This window comes from Lentinula edodes (assembly GCF_021015755.1).
Source record: "Lentinula edodes strain Le(Bin) 0899 ss11 chromosome Unknown C8R40scaffold_11, whole genome shotgun sequence".
NCBI classification, from domain to species: Eukaryota; Fungi; Basidiomycota; class Agaricomycetes; order Agaricales; family Omphalotaceae; genus Lentinula; species Lentinula edodes.
In genome coordinates, this window is record NW_025764317.1 from 789,524 (window position 1) to 809,829 (window position 20,306).

General features: G+C 46.5%; 8 protein-coding genes across 8 annotated transcripts; 4 read left to right on the forward strand and 4 right to left on the reverse strand.

The window, feature by feature from the left end:
• Positions 1-135: 135 nt before the first annotated feature.
• On the forward strand, positions 136-3,047 carry C8R40DRAFT_1041346 (general substrate transporter; the record flags this gene model as incomplete). Its single annotated transcript, XM_046223991.1, has 22 exons — positions 136-390; positions 452-477; positions 534-592; positions 660-698; positions 808-875; positions 941-968; positions 1,024-1,151; positions 1,202-1,224; positions 1,285-1,292; positions 1,347-1,492; positions 1,550-1,561; positions 1,619-1,761; positions 1,816-1,917; positions 1,971-2,098; positions 2,149-2,214; positions 2,267-2,335; positions 2,385-2,466; positions 2,528-2,545; positions 2,594-2,672; positions 2,721-2,803; positions 2,869-2,893; positions 2,946-3,047. The coding sequence occupies 22 exons, from the start codon at positions 136-138 to the stop codon at positions 3,045-3,047; spliced, it is 1,689 nt and encodes a 562-aa protein (XP_046088217.1).
• A 185-nt stretch (positions 3,048-3,232) lies between these two features.
• On the forward strand, positions 3,233-4,981 carry C8R40DRAFT_1249015 (glycoside hydrolase superfamily; the record flags this gene model as incomplete). The annotated part of the gene is made up of 6 exons (XM_046233667.1): positions 3,233-3,649; positions 3,703-3,790; positions 3,839-3,984; positions 4,036-4,580; positions 4,637-4,737; positions 4,796-4,981. The coding sequence occupies exons 1-6, from the start codon at positions 3,444-3,446 to the stop codon at positions 4,979-4,981; spliced, it is 1,272 nt and encodes a 423-aa protein (XP_046088218.1). The 5' UTR covers positions 3,233-3,443.
• Positions 4,982-5,089: 108 nt separating this feature from the next.
• Positions 5,090-6,910, reverse strand: C8R40DRAFT_1159954 (uncharacterized protein; the record flags this gene model as incomplete). Its single annotated transcript, XM_046229952.1, has 8 exons — positions 5,090-5,134; positions 5,189-5,277; positions 5,333-5,387; positions 5,449-5,551; positions 5,605-5,707; positions 5,760-5,885; positions 5,943-6,055; positions 6,111-6,910. The coding sequence occupies 8 exons, from the start codon at positions 6,908-6,910 to the stop codon at positions 5,090-5,092; spliced, it is 1,434 nt and encodes a 477-aa protein (XP_046088219.1).
• A 982-nt stretch (positions 6,911-7,892) lies between these two features.
• On the forward strand, positions 7,893-11,141 carry C8R40DRAFT_96800 (uncharacterized protein). Its single transcript, XM_046236693.1, has 9 exons — positions 7,893-8,316; positions 8,366-8,658; positions 8,713-8,929; positions 8,986-9,044; positions 9,107-9,199; positions 9,253-9,339; positions 9,432-10,353; positions 10,409-10,550; positions 10,604-11,141. The coding sequence occupies exons 1-9, from the start codon at positions 7,919-7,921 to the stop codon at positions 11,066-11,068; spliced, it is 2,676 nt and encodes an 891-aa protein (XP_046088220.1). The 5' UTR covers positions 7,893-7,918; the 3' UTR covers positions 11,069-11,141.
• C8R40DRAFT_96458 (uncharacterized protein) lies at positions 11,142-12,112 on the reverse strand. The gene is made up of 4 exons (XM_046236691.1): positions 11,931-12,112; positions 11,754-11,873; positions 11,664-11,702; positions 11,142-11,603 (listed from the first exon to the last, which is right to left on the reverse strand). The coding sequence occupies exons 2-4, from the start codon at positions 11,866-11,868 to the stop codon at positions 11,215-11,217; spliced, it is 543 nt and encodes a 180-aa protein (XP_046088221.1). The 5' UTR covers positions 11,869-11,873; positions 11,931-12,112; the 3' UTR covers positions 11,142-11,214.
• Positions 12,113-12,327: 215 nt separating this feature from the next.
• C8R40DRAFT_1169052 (uncharacterized protein) lies at positions 12,328-14,962 on the reverse strand (the record flags this gene model as incomplete). The annotated part of the gene is made up of 2 exons (XM_046231308.1): positions 12,328-14,144; positions 14,209-14,962. The coding sequence occupies 2 exons, from the start codon at positions 14,960-14,962 to the stop codon at positions 12,328-12,330; spliced, it is 2,571 nt and encodes an 856-aa protein (XP_046088222.1).
• Positions 14,963-16,540: 1,578 nt separating this feature from the next.
• On the reverse strand, positions 16,541-19,355 carry C8R40DRAFT_1169053 (RNA polymerase I-specific transcription initiation factor RRN3; the record flags this gene model as incomplete). The annotated part of the gene is made up of 5 exons (XM_046231309.1): positions 16,541-17,029; positions 17,083-18,312; positions 18,365-18,654; positions 18,710-19,007; positions 19,065-19,355. The coding sequence occupies 5 exons, from the start codon at positions 19,353-19,355 to the stop codon at positions 16,541-16,543; spliced, it is 2,598 nt and encodes an 865-aa protein (XP_046088223.1).
• Positions 19,356-19,448: 93 nt separating this feature from the next.
• On the forward strand, positions 19,449-20,129 carry C8R40DRAFT_1097436 (uncharacterized protein). The gene is made up of 3 exons (XM_046227770.1): positions 19,449-19,741; positions 19,796-19,884; positions 19,944-20,129. The coding sequence occupies exons 1-3, from the start codon at positions 19,593-19,595 to the stop codon at positions 20,030-20,032; spliced, it is 327 nt and encodes a 108-aa protein (XP_046088224.1). The 5' UTR covers positions 19,449-19,592; the 3' UTR covers positions 20,033-20,129.
• The last annotated feature ends 177 nt before the right edge of the window (positions 20,130-20,306 follow it).

Below are 20,306 nucleotides of genomic sequence, written 5' to 3' on the forward strand. Positions count from 1 at the left end.
CCATACGTACTTTTCAATTCTATCAAAGATGTTTGATTCCGGCACAAGAAACCCGAATGGTTAACTTCTGAGTATAAAATCGCTTTGTCTTTTGGATTTTCCCAATCACCGCACCTTATCTCAGCTTGTCGAATCATGTCTTCAGCCAAGGAGTCTACTGGACCGTCTAGCTCATCTTCAGATGAGAAACACGACGCTAAACATCATCATGTCGTACCCACCGTAGTTGCCGAGAAGGAGGGCGCAAAGCTTATGGAAGTGAAGAATGCTGACCTTGCGGTGGCCCTCACATCAACTCAACTGGATCCACTCAGCCGAGCGTCCATCCAGCTCTATCTTATCTTGGTAGTCGCATTCATGGGCAGCATGTCCAATGGTTTTGACGGTCAGGTGCGAACGCCTCTGATTTTCATTAAAGATTCCAAATTGATATCGGGATATCGTTTGGAAGGTCATGGGTGCTGTGAATGGCATGAAGTATGTGTCTTAGTCTGGGGGGAGGAAACTTTGCACTGATCCGACGTTATTATCAGCCAATATTTGAATTATTTCGGAATCTCTGGAGCCGATGCGGGCGGAGGAGTCGGGACAGGTGAACCTTTACAGATACTATTATCATGATCTTGTTGCTGACTCTGACGATCTCTGCAAATTTCTAGCTACTGCTCTTATCTTTGGTATTGTAAGTGTTATCGATCGTTGAATAATTCGAGGATCACTACATTCAGATTTCTATTCCGGTCAGTATCAAATAGGTATGCTCTTCTGTGGCACTTCAATCGATTTGTTACCGATTCGTTGTTGCAGGAAGTATTGTCGGTGTTCTACTAGCGGGGCCTCTAACAGATGGTAAATTCGGACGACGGGGTGGGATGGTACGCACCCTCTCATTGTGATTTCCTTTTGGGACAAACCTGAACGATTACTGCTTGTTTCATAGTTTATCGGAGCCACGATCATTTTAATAGGTAGGTCTCTTGTACACGAATCACAGTGAAATATGCTAAAACCAATATCCCAAAGGCGCTATTACCATCACCACAGCACTAGATAAACCATACCTTCTGGGTGGACGGTTTGTTCTTGGATTGGGTGTGTCCATCACCGCGACTGCCTGTCCTTCATACGTTGTTGAAATGGCTCCCCCTCAGGTAAATATCCTGTAATTTTGATATCGATAGCCAGTTTGACATGATTGTAGTGGAGAGGACGATTGACCGGACTGTAAGATGAATTTCCTTCTTGATCACAAATACCTTGCTGACATTTAATACTGTCCCGCAGATTCAATAGTGAGTTTCCTGTCTAATTTTCGTTGGACACCTCTATATGCGAGGAAAATAAAGCGTTTTATTATGCGGGATCTATGCTCTGTACCGGAATTTCTATTGCTACTGCTCGTTTGAGTACCACTACATCTTGGAGGGCTCCCCTCGCGATTCAAATTGTGCCTGCAGGCATTCTGGTCTCTTTTGTGTGGTTTCTACCTGAAGTGAGTATCCTGACTCCCTACGCTTATTCACATGAATATCTTAACATGGTATACAAGTCTCCGCGATGGGTAAGTGCGTTTTGTATGGCTGAGATTACCCAACATCCAAATTTACGATTGTTCTAGTATGTTTCCGCAGGAAAAGTCGACAAGGCTGCCGAGGTCCTTGCAAAATATCACGGAAATGGGGACGTGAATGCTCCATTAGTACAGTTAGAGCTTAAAGAGTTCGAAGAATCAATCAAACTCGATGCTTCAGATAAGCGATGGTAGGAATTAGCTTCTGAATGAAACTTGATATACTTAATCCTCTCCCGTACTAGGTGGGACTACTCCGAGCTTGTTAACACTTCAAATGCTCGGTACCGGACACTCATGATGCTCATGATGGGCTTCTTCGGACAATGGTCTGGAAATGGTCTTGGGTGAGCGGGATCAATTACTGTTTCACTTGGCTTCAAATGCTCACTATTGACAGCTATTTCTTGACTGTTCTTTTCAAAAATGCTGGGGTGGAATCTCAGGAGCGTCGGCTGGTCTTGAACTTTGTCAACACTATTGTTTCTGCCATCGGAGCATCTATTGGTACATCCCTCTGTGATACACGTGAGTTAAAATGCGTTTGACTCTGAATTTGACGCTGATGTTCGTAAAAGTTGGAAGACGAACTATGTGGTTCTGGGGCACATTCGCTAGCGCATCCACTTTGATTATCGTAACCGGTATATTGTTTGTATAAACCGTTACGTAGATGATCCGTGACCGCCTTTTCAGTTTGTACGGCCTTGTTTGGACAAAATAGCGCCAATCCTGACGGTGCAAATGCCGCCATTGCGTTCATTTGTGAGAAATTTCTCATAATGACTATGATCGATTTCTCATTTTACCCAAGTCCTATTCGGATTTGTTTTCAGCTTCGCATACACACCCCTTCAAGCCCTGGTACCAACGGAATGCCTGGCAAATAACACTCGGTGCGTAGTTGTGAAATTGGGTGATTCGAACGGGCACTGATGTGTGATTGTAAATGTGTAGCGCCAAAGGAATGGCAATGTAAGACGGTGACCTTTGGAGTCTGTCCACAATTCTGAATATCATTAGGTATTCGTTAGCGGTTAGCTGTGCAGGTCTCGTCGGAAATTACGCAGGACCCATCGCACTGCAAAACATTGGTTGGAAGGTGTGGGTTTCACTTGACCCATGTTGTCAGCATGTTGACTCAAAATAGTATTACATTGTCTATGTCTGCTGGGATATTTTTGAGTGTACGATGATCTGGTTCTTCGCAGTGGAGACTAGGGGGAGAACCCTGTACGCATTTTTACAGTTTATCTTCATGGGGTAAAAATATTGACGAATCCATGATCCCTCTACAGTGAGGAACTAAACGAGATATTCGAAGTTTGTGTGTTTTCTCGACATCTGATCTCCACTAAACATAGAATCCTCTCAGAGTCCCAATCCCGTCAAAGCTTCTCTAGCCAAGAAAAAGATTGCAGTGGTCGAGAAAGGTGGGCAGGTAGAAGTGATGCACGTGGAGAACGAGATAGTCTGATTCGGATCCTTAATTTACTTGTACTCCCTTCAACTCATATACCACTCAGTGTACTAGTACATAAGTCCTCCGTCCTGTGTTTGTACATCTTATTTTCGTCCAGTTCTGAGTTTTAGTCTTCGCCCGAGTCTTCCGCAATGATTTTGATTTTGAACGATCAACGATCGCGAATTGTTTTGCTGATCGGTGCTCGGTGATCTGGCTCCTGAGCGGATCAAATTTTGTGCCGCGGCGCTTTTTCAAGTTCCATTTTTGTCTCCGTTGTCAGTTGAGGACAAGGCATTGAACTGCACCATATGCACGAGGCAGTTCAAAGTTTTCGAATCATGATCGTTTCCCCGTATAAGAGCAACGCCTGTCGACTGCTCTCCTACTGTTCTCGCTTGAGCTCCCACCATGATATCTCCCTTCTCTGCAGCTCTTTCCCTGCTTTCGCTTACGACCTTGTATGCACATGGTCAAATAACGTCCATCTCTGAGACAGAGACCAAGATAATATCCTCCGCATGGCTAGCGGGCTGGCATACTGCCAATGCTACACCGACCTTCGATTTAAACAACATCAGTTGGTCGAAGTACACGGACGTGTTCTTTTCGTTTGCGTGAGTGCACTTTTTTTACCAGTCTATAGAATGGAAGTTGAAAGCGATTCAAGATTGCCCACTGCAGACACTCAGGTGCTCACGCTGAATGGTTCCAATGGCGATGCCCTCCCATCTTTTGTTCATCAGGCACATGCCAATGTAAGATCACCACCTACTAATTCTATATTTCTTTTATTTCGATGTTAGGGTGTCAACGCCCATGTTTCGGTGGGAGGCTGGGGAGGATCAATCTACTTTTCCACTGCAATGGGCTCTGCAGAGAATCGCACACAGTTCGTCAAAGCAATAACCGATTTCGCCACGAACTATTCATTGGATGGTATCAACTTCGAGTAAGCGTGATGGCTGACTGCATGTAACGTTGGTCTCACCTTTTTTGATAGCTGGGAGTATCCCAACAAGCAGGGCATAGGTTGTAATATCGTGAATGCAAACGACACAGATAACTTCCTAGCTTTTCTTCAAGAGCTTCGAACTGACCCCGTTGGTGCCAACCTTACGCTCTCTGCCGCCACAGCTATTACACCTTTCTTTGACTCGAAAGGGAATGCGTTAACAAACGTGTCTGCCTTCGCTGATGTCTTCGATTTCGTCACCGTCATGAATTACGACGTGTGGGGATCCTGGAGTACCGGTGTCGGACCCAATGCACCATTGAATGATTCATGTGCTGCAAAACCCAATCAACAAGGGTCCGCCGTCTCTGCCGTCGCTGCATGGTACACTGCTGGTATGCCAGTGGAAAAGATTGTCCTTGGTGTTCCGAGCTACGGTCACTCATTCAGTGTCAACCAAACTTCCGCCTTTGTCTCATCGACAGAACTTGCTGCTTATCCCCCTTTCAATGCTACCGCATTTCCTCTCGGTGATTCCTGGGATACTGGTGCTACTGAGCCTGATGCATGTGGTCTCTTGGAAAACAATGGAGGTACGCAGGATTGTGGTGGTCGTTTTATGTAAAACCATCTTGATCAACCTTTCTAGGAGTGTACGATTTTTGGAGCTTGATTGAGAATGGATATCTTGATACCGAAGGAAACTTTACTTCTGAATTTCCTCATAGATTTGATGAATGCAGTCAAACGGTACGTAGCCGTAGATACAAGGGGGTTTGACCCGTGGATCGCTGATATTACTTTCCAGCCTTACCTTTACGTCGAAGACGCTGAATTGATGATATCTTTCGACAACGCAGAATCGTTTACAGCCAAGGGAAACTTCATTGCAGAATACGGTCTGGCTGGTTTCGCTATGTGGGAAGCGGGGGGAGATTTCAATGATATTCTTCTTGACGCCATTCGCGCAGCTGTTGGCCTTGATGACTGCTAAACACAAATGTTTATCTTCCATGATATTTATATCAGCGTAGAACGTTGACAAATATTCGTAGACTTGCGAATTATTATAGGTGACGAGTAATTACTCTAGTTATAAGATTTACTTGTGCAGTTCAAAACCAGCATAATGAAGTATAGTGGCAAACTGTAAGCCACTACTCAGGATGCATTGATTTAAAAGATGAAATGCGAAGCGTACCTGGACCTTTGCTATGGCTTTCAACTGGTCGAAATCATAACCTTCACGATCACTCAAATCACCACTATTATGATACATGGGATCTGCGACTAAGAAGTATATTCGTCAATGCTTGCCGGCAAAAAAAGTCGAGGCGGTGCTCACTGGGTCCCGCTCTCTCGAAAACTTGAGTCGATGCATATCCTTGTTCGAAGAACGACTAGATGATAAGGCAAAGGTCAGATGGGAGACAGGTAATCCAGCCGGAACAGTTTCTATACTTGATGATCACTGCAACATGCTGATGTGAAGCCAACTTCGAGCTCTGGACTGTACAAGGATGATATGTTCGCGACGAGCTGCGCAACTTCTGAGGTTCCAATTCTGACGAGAACGCGTTACAAATAGCTATAGTTTTATAGATACTGTGAACGTACGACTTTGGGAGACCAAGCTGCATAGGTTCACCTGGCTTGCGATACGCAAGCATGTCCGCTTGAATCATAAGTGTAATGTTCGCATCTAGACTTCGAAGTTCGCCTATGACGGTTCGTTGATGAAATACGATATTCAAAAGGAGCTAAGAACGCACGAGCATATGCTCTAGAGCCATAGAGACCTTGTTCTTCGCCAGCAAATGCAACAAGCTCGACATTTTGATGGAATTTTACTCCATTGCGTGCTATCGCGCGAGCAATGCTGAGGACAGCAGTTGTTCCTATATTCATGAGCAAAATCAGACGCACAAACGATAACGTTCATGCTGATAACACACCTGAGCCATCATCATCTCCTCCTGGCATCCGAGTACTACCAAACGAACCACGGCTATCATAATGCCCACTAATGATAACAGTTCCAGTAGTGTTCACGACGGATTCATAACGGCTAAAATCAAAAGACGCATCAGAAGTGGGTTGCTTAAGCTGGACACAAAACTTGCCAGATAACGTTAGGAGCGAAACCTTGCATGAATGGCATAAGTTGGCATGTAGCTCCGGTTTCCTCGAATCGTTGTTTGAGCCATGCAGCAGCTACTCTGGCGCCCTGGGAAAACGAATGACGTGATACAATGCCAGACTGGCCATCTTCGCCGGTGAGGAATCGAATGTCATTTCGCATTTGTGGGATCGAGATGCCATCGACGAGAGTAGCAACAGTCGAGTCGTAAGCCAGATTAGCAAGGACGGACTTGACCGGATCAACAGACGACGGGGGAACGGGAATATATTCAACTGGAAAAGATGGGACCGGTGTGGATTTCCAGTATCGAGGCAAGACTGCATCTAGGTGGATAGCAACTCGGGAGTTCACGGACAGTAGAGCGGCTGTTGGGGTTTGATAGAAGATTTCGTAGCTGGCATCCTGGTAAGTTCCTATGAAGATATTCTGCTCGGATTCAAGGAAAGTTTGCTCGAACGGCATCGCAGGAGGCGAAGATAAGCGTTCGAGGAATTGTTTGAATTCATCTTCAGCTATCACAGTCTTCAAGGAAGGATCTACAGCCTCTTCCTCTATCCAAACAAGTTGTCTGAAGCCCTGCGCTGCGGGTGCAAAGGCAGCGGATAGAGGCTGGGTTTGAGAAGTCCACGAAGATATACACTCCTCATTGGTAATCAAAACACTATTGATATTGGACCCATCTCTATAGTTCCCTAGAAATTTACCAGAAAGGCAGGAATCCTGTTCGAAGAGCGAAGTATCGAAGGGAACAACAAGGAGGAAAGGAAGGGGACCTCTCATGACGGTTAGTGACCAAAGGAGGACGGAGTCACGGTCCCTGCACGGTCCGAGCAAGTGTCCGGCATTCAGAATTATATCGTGATATGATGTTTCAGCACATTTTACGAATCTATAGAGGATCTCTCCGATGATTCATGTTCTGCCATGCTGAACAGCGATAATTTTTGTATGTAGAAACAATTCTTACGACGAAGTTGGAGTTACGCAGGACCCAACTTGGACAATGGACGGCACGTAGAATAGTGGCTCTGAGATTAAAGATATTCATTACTGCAAGAAGGTCGCTTCGATAATGTCAGTTCGAGCCTGTTTAACTACCAGTGTTCCAACCCGATCTCGAAGCTCTATGAGCATCTTGATTTCAGCGACAGATTCGAAGACATTTCATGCGCCTTCAAACTGCATTATCTGCTCCCCAGTGAATCCTTTGCATGGTGACCCGCTCCAAGGATTGAATTTACTCCCAGGCCCATAGATTGAATCTTCCAGCATTGCGGTGCGAAGCCAGAAATGCCTAGAGTTCTTAGATGTTGACTGTCGCAAAAATCCTTGAACAGATGTTACAAGGACAATTCTGTATACCCGAAGTTACAGCTCCTTCTAGGCTTGAGATTTTCGTCCGAACGGGTTAGCTTCAATAGCTTTGCATGCAGTTCCGTACTTTGAGTTCTCGAAACCAGGATCATTCATAAGGGCGGCTCGGAGTAACGTTTGAAAATTAGGGTAGCGAATTGCGACGACTCTGTTCACCGCACAAAGTGTCATGTTTGCAATCTCGAGATGTTGTACTTGTCCGACTATCATTTATTAGAGGTTGATTGATCTCTGGAGTCCAGGGTACATTGGTAGAGAAGTGGTAGAGAAACGACGCGTCGATCGTCGGCAAGTCGATACAAGTTGATAGCTGTGGTGAGCAATGAGCGCGCAGCACGTGCTAAGCTGCCCCGGCCGGATAACATAAGTAGTTTGCCTCCCATTTGCCCATTTGTTATTCACCTCCATCATCCGATGGAAGATGGAACACCCAACGCTTTCTCCAGCGCTACCTTTCGCGAGCGAGACAAGGCTGTACAGCGCAAGCACGATGAAGACACTCGCTCCTTCAAAGTAATGCTCGATAAAGCGAATCATGCTAATGCGGGGCTACGAGCTTCACTATTTGACTTAAAGAATCGGTCGAATCGTTTGGTCCAGAGCCTTGGCTTTAGTGATCTCATGGAAGCGCAGGTGCATGTTGATGCTGGAAACTCAGCAAACAGGCAAATGAAATATAGAGACTGTTTGAAGACAATTGGAAATCTCGAGGACGAGCTGAAGCAAGCAAAGATTCTGATTGTGAAGATGGAGAACAGAGAAAGAGAGCTTGAGGAGGAATACACGACGCTGAGAAAGGCAAAAGATGAGAGGTATGACTCGAGAATCTCGCCCTTCAAGAGTGATCTCAACGTCTGACAGCGCCTCCGCCTATCGTCAACTCTGCAAAGAAAACCAGAATCTCCAAGAAAGGTTTGATGCCACCATCAAAGCTAATTGCGCGGCTGAGGAGCGTCGGAGAAAAGATTACGACAAATGGACACATTTCAAGCGCTGGATCCTATGTGTCGCTGAATTGGAGCAGTTCAAACAGTACGAGAAGGAGGTTGGGCTTGACAGAGTGGATAGAGGGGATAGAGCAAAAGAACTTTTCAGGATTGTGAAGGGAAAGAAGTATAAGCTCTCACAACTAGACAGTTTGGAAGATCAGATGCGTGAGTTTTTTCGTTCACTTTCCAGTACACTTTTCGTCAATACTTTATTGGCAGTATTCGATCTAGCTGAACAAGATTCGAATGAGTCTCGCATGGTCCCAACTCCCGCTTCAATCATCCGAACTGAGAACACGAACACAGCGAAACTCCCCTCTCTCACGCCCTTCAGCCCTTCTTCAAAGGCCAACAAACCGCTCAATCATGATAATTTGTCACCATCACCATTATTCGATCCAAATACGACAGTGATTCCGGCTCGACGTCTGATTAGGCAAGTTCCCTCCTCCTTCTCACAACTTTGTACCTACTTGCTATAACAATATACAGGTCTTATGCGATCAAGAGTACACCTGACTCTCCTTCTGTGGAGGGTCACACCGGACTTGGTGATTCTCTTTATCTAATCCATTCATCGTGTGTATTTACTTATCTCGGTTGCCTACGTCAGATCTCCCAATAATCGGTGCAACCGTTGACGGCAATGGCCAAGAATCAGTTGGTACTTCATTAGTCACTGCGCCAACTAATGAAGAAACTCTACGTATGTCTCATGCTGATAATTGTTACCAAAAGCTTACACCCTGTTCTTTGCAGCTCCTCAACCATCGACTGCAAATTCTGCTCCACATGCGTCAGCAATACTTGCTCCTGATTCTGAGACTGAAGATGAATCACAGTCCCGTACGTGTTTTTCGCCTCTTGATATCAAGCCTTCAATATCTTTACATCCTTTACCGTGTCAATATATATTAACGAAATTACTGACTTCATAGTTCGGTGGTCTCAGTTTCCGCCACATGCGATCATTACCGCCCCCGTCACTGATCGCTCTCGGACTCCATTACGATGCTTACCTCAAACAAATCCCTCTAATGTCCGAGCTGGACCACTGAAACCAATTGCGCATCCTGGTTCTGCCACCTATTCTTGTCCGACACCACGAATAGTAGCCAGCTCTGATCAACCCACCACCAACTTGAACGCGTATATTCCACAACCCCATCGGCCGCAACGAATTCGTTCTCCGATGCTTGCATCTATCCGTAGAAATGCCAATGCGAAAGCCTCTAGCAGCTCTAGCCACGCCGATAGCTCCCCTCCCGCTCGAAGGTCCCCGCTGTCCCCGCTGTCCCCCACGCCCGTGTCAAGGATCCGCCGAGCAATCTCACCCATATTGCCGGAACTGGAAAACGAAGACAGGCTTGATGAACAGGGATCTGAGCTTCCTCCCACTAAATACCGCAAGTCGACTGCAGGACGTCGGATACCGAGTGGCAGTGACAACGCCGCTGGAAAAGATGATGACCGTTTCCGAAGGAAAAGTGCTCCTAGTGCCCTAACCTTTGAGGAGAACGAACATGCTAACTCCAGTCCTTCTACCATGCGACATGCCTTAGTGAGCCGAAATAAGAGTCGGAGTCGGAGTCGAACTACTAAGGGAAAAGAGGAAAGGGATTATGACAACTACAAGGAGAATGAGAATACTACTACTGTTGACAACAAGCTGCAGCCTTCACATTCAGAAAGACGGAAGAGCGCAGGAGATCGAACAACATCGGGGCTGGCTAGAGCCAAAGCAAGGACGGGGGAAGTGAATGTTGTCGCTTCTACTTCGAAATCTACTCCAAAGGGCCCTCTGGACGACTATCTGATGTATAAGGGTCGGGGGAGGTACGGTAAGAACGAGATCCGAGGGTGAGTTTGAATGGGAATTTTTTCGTTTGTTGCTAATCTGTTTGCTCTCGAGTAGAGAGGAAGACACCGCAATCAATGGCATGTACGAGATCAACCCCGCCCAGAATGCGGGGCTTGAATACCAATATGACGAGGTCGTGAGAGGGAGGGAGAAACGGAAACGGCTTCTTGGTGAGGATTGCGACGACTGTCGAGAGGTATATCTTGAAAGTTATTCCCTCAAGTCGCGCATTGATGTCCTTTTATATAGTACTATGAAGCCGTAGGTCCCATGCCTCCACGTTTACAACCTCCTTTATGGAAGTCTCCAGTCAAAGACAGTCATAATCCTGATCCCTTATCAAAACGCTGTCCTCACCACCGAGTCGGGACCATGAAAAAGGGAAGTAATAACAGTGAAGCCGATGATCACATCTTCGGCGACCTCGACTCTCCTTCACCCAGTAAACGCAATCAATCATCAAAAAGAAACCAGCAAATCAGAAGTACGCCTTCGACCTCTGCTCCTGGAATAGCTGCCCATAAACAGAACATATCCCGACATAGAGCTGTATGGGCACGAGGGAATACGCCGCCGGCATATTGGGACATTGGGTTCCCGGATACGCAGAGGGCGGAGGAGATCAATGAAAGCGCGAGAGAAATGCAAAGGAAGAAGAAGGAGATGATTGAGATGGAGGCGGCGAGAGAGGATGGGAGGTATAGAAGGAAGTAGGGGTACGATGCATTTAGAGACTTTCAGTCACTCAGGCTCTTGTAAGAGATGTCGCTTTGTTGCACAAGGGGTTGAGATGGAGATTGCTTATACGCACTACGTATTCACTCTCATACACGATTAACCATTAAGCAGAATTTGCGTGTTCACCACTTCATGGATGATTCCGATGTACTCCAACTGCCCCAGGATCGAGAACTCTCTTCAGTGACAACAAGTACCTTCTTTTCATTCACCAACCACGAATATGCACGATTGATATATCTCACGTCGACCCTCCCCGGCCCATCGGGAATCTGGAGAGTTTCCATTTCATCCACGATCATCTCCATCGACTTGTGATCAGAGAATTTCAGCGTTCCAATAACCCAAAGTTTGCTTTTTTTCCTGTTTTGATATTCGTCTGGACCAATTATGGACTCGATGGTCGGTGACGAGCGCGAACTAGGTTGGGCTTGAAAACAACCTCGACCGATACATATCGCCCATATTGAAGAATGATCAAGGTGCGCCAGGATAGAGAGCTTGGGCATTACTACAGATCTTTTCATATAAGCACAATTCGCGAAAGAACGAGGGGCTCAAATATGCGTACACGGGTTTTCTGTACTGGGTGACGGCAGCGGGGGTACCACTATATAATTTATAGAAGTAAAATAGTAGGATTAAAAGAACGAATCCGTACAGTTCACTTTTTGCAAGGGTCTACCATTCACCGGAGTGGCGGACACTACGCTGTGAAAAGAGCAAAGGCCAATGGACAGGGTGACGAGAGACGTGAGCGATCGTAGGAGTAACATCTTTTCTGAGGTGGCAGCGAAATGATCAAAAAATGAGGAAACATAATCTTTCTTTGACGTACTGCAAATCTTTGAAAGTCAAGATCCACAACTGTGTCACGGTGTGCCAAAAGGGACGTTAAAATCAGCGAGGAGGTCATGAGTGGGTGCACTAAATAAATTGACACACCGAACCAGCGTTGAAGATGGGAGTGTATCTGGGAGTAGTCTGGGGTCATCCGCGAAATTAAAGAGAAAGGTCGGCACTGAGCTTATTACGCTAAATCGTTCTTTCTTTCGCTTATCAATGCAGATACGCTCTGATACGCTCAAAACGATAGATACATAATATCAAGTTACACATCAAGCATTATATCAAGCAGCATAAATTCAGAAACAGTGTGTGATCCTTCATAATTTCCTTGTGGACAAATCCCCCTATGTAGATCCCAACCCTCTTATGCTTCTCTTCATTTTATTCTAACACCTTTTCCACCTCTCCAGATTGTTCTTCGTCAAATTCCACCCGCGCCAGTCTTCTAACCAAACTTCGCCTCCTCGGGTGGCGAATAAGACGCGGGACCAGAGAGTCAACAGGGCACTGTGGGAGGCATCTGAGGCATTTTGCGGCCTCGACCTAGTTTGGGTTTGTACAGAATAGAGACTGATATGTGGTGGTCGGGAGGAGTTCCGAGCAGATATAATGTTCGAAAATTGTGATGTATATGATGGCGAGGGTAGGAACGAATGAAGTGAAGGGAGTGAAGGACGACGCCATGACCATCTTCGGTCATGAGTCTGGGACATTACAGGAGAACAAGCTCCCTGCATGGGTCCCATCACAGAGGGTATCGATGTTCTCTCCAAATGACGCACACCGCGTCGTAAGAGATCACTGTCCGGGTCCAAATCCCTGATATATTTCAATGAGGGAAAAGGGACCTTCTGTCTTTCTCGTCTGATTGATGATCCTGGTACCTCATCAGGATGTTCGGCATCATCCACAGAAGGAAGCAACAGAGAAGATAACTGGAGATAAAGCATAAAGAAAGGGTTGTTGTGATCACCCATACCATTTTCAGATCCCAATTCAGACTGATCCCAAATAACTCCCTCTTCTCGCTCATCCCAATCAGCTCTAACCCTCTCTCCGATTTCACGGATGCCAATCATCCGCACATTTGGATGACTAGGTAACAAAGGATGAGGAGCGACCCAATCAGGGTGAGTCCAGTCCCACTCTAAAGCATCAAAAGCATCAGCGGCGTCGTCGAAGGCATCGAGGCCATTGAAGGTGAGATCCTGATCATGAGAAGAGGATAGGGAGGCAGAACAGATGAATGTTCTGAGGTTGGGGGTGAGGGAGGCAAGGTTTTGAGAAGATGCAGACATGGATGAAAAGGATGAGGACATTGGTGATGAGGCGGCTGCAGCCCCTGCACTCGGAGGAAAAGGTTTTGTCCAAGACTCAAATTCCTCCCTCTCCCTTTCGACCTCAGCTAGCCTTTCAGCTTCGACCTGTTCCCGATTCGCATCTCGCACCTGAGCTTCGATCCAACGGTCTTCCATTTCCTGTACGTCTCGGATGTATGAATATTCGTATCCATAACCAGGTGCTTCACTGCCTTCAGCATATCCTTCTCTCGCAATGTGAGAAGCACGTGAGGCAAGACGGCTGAGTGGACTGAGAGTTTGGCGAGGGGAAATTTGCGACCCAGCGCTGATCCTGCCGAACTCCAGCACGACAATTCTACTGCCATGAGATTTGAAGAATCGCCAAAACCCATCTCCAAGTTTGTAGCCTAGTCTTTCATCAGCAGCATCATTCGCGTCATGATGCTGCTGGGGATTTTGACCTCTCCCATCACTAGAATGATGCAACGTGTAAGGCGTGTTCATTGTCAGGATCCTTAATGAGGGTAGAACCCATTCGGCAAGGAGGGTCAAGAGGGTGTTGGGTGGCGTCGAGTACGTGTAACCCGTAGACCCTTTATGTGACTTGGATAAAATCGGATCGGATAGTGTCAAAGTAAGCTTGGTTAGTGAGGGAAGATGTAGAGGAGGTTGATATTTAGTATTGATACTCCCGTCTAGCTCCGGGTATTCGGGAAAAGAAAAAGACTCCATCCCGTCGTTATATGGGAGGTAAAGGTGAAGGGAGCGGAGTGAGTTGAAGCCGGTAAATTCACCGCAAGGGGAGAATGGAATAGGTAGAGGGAGCGGTAAATGTGGATAACAAGTCCATGTTAGACATTCTAATCGGGCAGTGTTTGAGGAGTAAGGAGCGGAAATAGTGCCTAAAAGGGAAAATCTCAGTATTGTTGCACCGAGACAATACATAAACTAGAAAAGCCGGCTTACCGTTACTATACCGTTTACTTTCTCTTCGGCTCTTCCTTCCCTTCTCCTTATCTTGCGCCGAAGCAGCCACTAAAACACCTAACAACTTTTCGGGGGTCGCTTTCCAATCACAGCAGTCGTCCAATAATGGACATCTGATACCTCCCTCATCACAAAAGCCTACTAGATGTGGCGACGACGACAAGATAACAAGGACGTCAGAAGGATCACACCGGTCGTAGGAGAGTGTGGAAAGCGTCAAGTATCGGATATGCCTTCCACTGGTTTCAAGTCCGGTGCTTGGTATTACCGACGACGAACCGACACTCGAACAAGAAGCAGAATATGATATCGGCTGTGGAGAATAAGAGGGAATAGGCAATGTCTGTGCAGGTGGCGGCCCACCGCAGATCTGACTCAATAACGTCCAAGCCAGAGCTTTCGCCTGAGAACTTTTTCGGATATGGATTGTGTGATAAAGTGCGGGTTGGGAATAGGTATTCCACGCTTTTGAAACGAGGGAGAAAGAGAGGATGTCCGATTTAGCTCCGAGTCGACCGTTGGCTGTTCTCGGCGGGTAGTCATACTTGCCTCCACTTCCAACCAATCCTGAGGCCTTACCCAAGTACTGACAACTTGCCATCGCCAGAATCTCTATCCAAAGTTCTCTGGGTAATTCTGGCATTACTCTCCCAGGCCTCGTTTCGTCCAATGCGTCGAATTGCCAACCACCCACGACTTGCTTGCGGTTACGGCTCGAAGGCTTCAGCGACATAGAGGAAAGGGAGGAAAGGGAAGGCCGTTTGATGTATTTAGGTAGCGTAAAATTTAACGATTGTCGATTTTGATCTTGGTTGTTCCTAACATCGTCCCATAACCAGGTTTCCGCTCCTCCACTATGCCTCAAAGTCTGACTGTGACCTCTTCTTCTTCTTATACGTTCCATCATTTTCAGCTATATATCACCTAGATAATTCCAATATGTAACCTAGCAAGAGAGAAAGGCGTCCGAGAGAAACAAAATCACGAGAGCGACGAAAGCAAGAAAGCAAGAAAGCGACAATGAGGGGGAAAAACAGCTGGCGTACAAATAGCTGTGTTACGCGGTGTGTGCGAGATGTGTGTTAGACGTGGTGGTCGAGAAGTGAGGGTCTGGAGTAGAACGTAATCCTGAATTCTGACGGAATCTGGGTTCCCCCAAATTTACTAAAGCGAGGAAAAGGTAACTTAGCGTGAGAGTCGGTGGTCATATTCAAGATCAGTCGGCGGAGTCCTTAGCCGGCTTGCCGATGGTGACACCGGCAGTCTCGGCAGCCCTACTCACTGTGCCGACATGACGGCTTTACGTCTATTCGGTGTCTATACAAGTTTCCTCCCGTCCATCTTCCATCCTTCCATCTCTTTGATAACTTGATCTGATTTCGATCTGGCATACATTGTGATATGCGCTGCTGTACCCCTCGATAGGTGTCGTCTGACACGAACTTCAATAGTTCTCACATTGACTTTCTGATATACACCAAACTCAGCCTTATAGTATGAGAGCAGGAGCTCGGCTGAGGAGGGAAACAGGGAAACAGCCCAAAAAACAACACTCAAGGAACAGGAACCGTGAAGAATCCTGCTATTTTATCTGCGACTGATCGTAGGCATGTACCTGGTACCTAGGTAGAGTAGTGGAGATCACGCGTACGCATATCATAGACCATATACGTATGGACCCCGATTTCACTTCCCGTAGCGTATCTGTTTCTTCCCCCCCTCTCTATCAATTTTTTGCCTTTAGAGCCCCTTGCGTATCATAGTTAATATCAAATCTGAACATTGTCATCGTCGATCTTGCATGTTCTATGTTGAACTGTGGCCTGGTATTAGAAACCAGGGAAACATTAAATAAAAAACCTCGATCCGTTTCTGGCCAGAGTTTTCGTCGTCTGATTGCCATCCCTTTGGTCATGATCAGCTTACGGTGGCAATTAATATAACTCCCTCGACCAAGGAAGAACACCTTCCACCTTCTGCGTTTTCCAAGCCTTCCGAACCAAGCGAGTTAGCTACCAAACCACAGAAAGAAAATTCCCACGTAGTTCTAGTCAAAATCGTACGCAACTCAAAAGAGGAAGAAGCGGATATCCAAGTTGTAGCCGAACTTGAAATGTATGGTATTGCGGAGGGGGAGGTAAATACGAAGGGCATAAATTCAACCACAAGTCGACATTCCAATCTACATGGTAACTACATTGTGAAAGTGCACATATAGTACAGTTGAGCGTAATCAGAACTAAAACAAAAAGCAAATGCGAAATGGATAGCAATATAAAATGAGAAAATGAAAATTCCGATGGAGTGACGCTCAAGCCAACGCAAGAACCTGCTCCGCGGCATTCATCCCATCTTTTGCGGGACTAATGCTCATCGCATCAAAAGAGGCACCCAGGCCTGGAGCTGTTTCATCTGTATTTTCGTGTGCCTCGTCTCCCGCCACAGATATTGATATTGGCATACCGAAATCACTCGAAAAATGCGCGGGTTCTTGGTCTGTATCCTCGTCTGAATCTGATGTTTCGTCATCATCAGATTCTTCGTCGATAGCCACGGAAGTCCAATCGCGGTAGACCTCCTGAATATAGACGCCTGACTTGGGAAGTTTGTATGGATCGAAGGGGAAGAACGTGTTAAGTTCGGCGGTGAGATGGTGTCCATGCGTGAGCGTATGTAGGACAGACCCATCTCCAGAAGAAGCATCGGAACGGCGGTTGAATTCTAGGATGGTGTAGCAGTAAATGAAGTCCGTTGCGTGCGCTACACGAGCGAATTGATTGGCCACGTTAGGTGAGCAAACCTTGGGATAATCATCAGCAAAGAACCACTGAGAGGGGGGGAGTAGATACAGACCTTAAGGGGATTTAGTACGGAGTTTACAACTCTCTGGACTACATCCAATTGCTTCATCCATTTTTTTCCTGCCGCGGCAGTTTTGGTGCCCTGAAGCCGAAGTGAGACCATATCATCCGGTTCTTCATCGTCCTCCAACAAATCTCTCCACCTGAAACAAAAGATCAAAAATAATGCTTGCGCCACCGCATAGAACACCGTATTTTGATCACCAGTCACGTTCAGCGCCTCGGTATTCAATGAGCGCGTGTTATTGGATAGCGAAGTAGAGTTTTTCAAAATAGATTCCACACTATCGAGGTGCGCCTTGAGGAACTCGCATAAAACTCCAACGACACGTCGCGCTCCTTCTCGGTCAACAAACTTCGCCCGACTGACGAAGCTGCCAATATACGATGCAGCAGCCGCGCGAGTGACAATTGGCGTCTGCGCAGAATTGCCACCGTTATCTGCAGGTTGGAAAAGGGCACGATCGACGAGCATGCCCTGGAATATATCTGCAAATTCAGGATCTAAGGATGTGTACCAGAAGATAAGGAATTGCGTGTATCTGGACTTGAATGTACGCAGTATTGTACGATCGAATATGGATAGGAGGGCGTGGAATCGAGTATGGAGCATCTTTCTTGTTGGTGCAGGTAATGGCGGTTGGTTGGGTAATAGCCATGCTGGAGAGCCGGGTGTGATTGATGTTGGGGTAGAGGGACGAGACGAGGAAGCGAGCTGATTTAATTGAGCCAGCTGAGCTTGATTAGACGGGGGAGGTTGGTTGAATGATGAGTAATTCATCATGGGTGAAGAACGTGAGGCGTCAAAGAACGGGTTGACCGCAGTAGAAATAGGCGGTAATGGCAGTAACTCGGGTAAGGATGAAGACGGTGAAGGTGTGTCTTCCTCGTTAGACTTTCTGACTATGGATGCGTAAGCCTCATAATGTTCGAAAACAAGGGATAGTATGGAATCCAGTTTCTTCACCATTTCGCGAAGGTGCTCATGGTTTGGAGGCAGATGATCAATTCGTCCAGCCAAACCACCGTCATCATCCATATCGCCACCTTCAGATGAGATATCGCTGAAAGTCTCGAATTCATCATCTGAAGAATCTTCCTCGGAATTTTCCTCGTCACCTTCTTGACCCACGAGAACGTCAAAAGGATCAAGCTCGAAGATTCCTTCTTGCTCTTGGTCCACCTCTTCTTCGATTTCGTCTATTTCTATCTGTATCTCAACCTAGTCATGAACGTTAGAGTACAGCCAATGATCAAAGGAGTTGAGACTGTACATCTATTTGAATTGCTCTGTCTACGATAACCCCGAGGATCTGATCAGCGAGTTCTGGACAGTACTCCGAGATGTGAAGGAGATTTCGGATGTAGGTCGTTTGAGCGGTTTGGTTTTGCCGCTTATGGGGAAAATTTCGCGACAAGAGAGGCATGAGAGTTGAGGGAAGGGTCGGAATCAGTGACAGTAGATGTCTAAGAAGGTAATGCTGACGGTCATAGACTAGTCTGCGTGTCACAGGACTTGACGATGGTTCGGGTGGTGATGCAGACAAGGCCTGGAAGCCAGCTTCTGTGGTGTTAAAAAATATTATACGAAGTATTCATTCAGGAGAAAAATGACATACGATACGTAAAACCTAACGACAGCTTTGCAAGGACGAGCGATAGGTACTCTGGTCGAGCGGAAATCAACATTCCGATGAAAACTGTGTACGATCTGACGGTGGCATTATCCATGGTAACCCAAGGCATGTTTATGATCGCTTCGACAAGTGATGAGTGCGTTCGCTCGAGTCTTGAGACCACATGTGATAACGCCAAAATCCAGAGACGCAATTGAGCTGGTTGCGGAAACGGTAATTCGTTCGGAGAACGTTTCGGATTGAACTGGCTGATGAGTTCTTCGAAAGGCTCAGGAATTCCCTGAATTCAGATAGATGCATCAAGCCATGGCGATGATTGGTGGTTTGAGGAACTCACGTTTGCCTTTTCCTGCAATGCATTATTCACAAACGCCAAGTACATGTCCTTGCGTGATTTCTCGTCCTGCTTTACTCGCGAATTGGTCACAAATGGCCGGCGTACCAATATCGATGCGCTACTTTCGCGAGCAGCAGAACTCTTACGGTTCTGTTGCTTCGCAGACGCGAAATCTTCGAGATTAGGCTTGATTGGGTTGTCCATGAAGCGTGGTTTTTGAGATAAAGATTGAGGCCCAGCTTTAGGATTCCTCTTGTTGTCAAAATGCGAAAAGCGGGAATGTGGGTCCATTCTACCTCCTGGTAATGAGGAGGTTTGCAGCTTAATGCAGCACGCTGCGATAAAAGTCGCCTTTGTAAAGGCCAAAGCGACAAAATGATTTTTTTCCAATTCCCGTGAGTAGATTAGCTCAGCAAGGCGAAATTTCAAACGGTCATCTCCGGGTTGGCCTCGGCTTGTGACTAGATTTTTGACTCAAATTCCCCTGTCCTTTTCTTTTCTCGTTTCCTCTTAGTTATCGCCACCACAATGTCTACCTCCACCTTTTCTGGGGCACACAGACGCTATGTTAAATCCCTGTACAGGCGTATGCTCACCGATAGTCTCAATTGGACTGTTCACCGCGAACTTTGGCGTAGGCGCGCTCTTATCATAAGGGCTGAATTTGAGAAGAATCGGTGAGTCTTTATTCCATCTTTCCACACAAAGACGATATCCCTGATAATCTTTAGAAATGTTCATGACCCTCGTCAACTGGCTGTCATTTTCGACAAGGCCGAGGCTGATCTAGCTCGCAACCAACATCCAGATCCAGTCATTTGTGAGCACCATACAGTCGAAGTTTCTGTTCGGTCCTCTCTCATGCATACCATCCCGTAGCGCCTCTCTTCCCTGGTGGTACGAAGTGGTATGTGTACAGTTTACCGTTGCCTGGTATAATCATCAATTCCTTCCTGCTCACGAAATAGGGAGAGAAATATTCCCGTACGTCTTCCTGTTTTCTAGAGGATGTCCACACCTAGGCTGATATCCCAATTTCAAGCCTCCCATGGGACCACTATATGACCATCTAGCAGCCGACGCACATTAGGCTGCGAGTCAAATACGCAAGAACCTGCTCACCAATAGCCATTAACTGATAACAGTGGAGATATATTACCTGTCATTGGTTCCATCGTACTTAGAGACAATGTTGGGTCCTGGGTCGAAGCTGAGTATGATGTGCTCAGTCTTGATTGCATT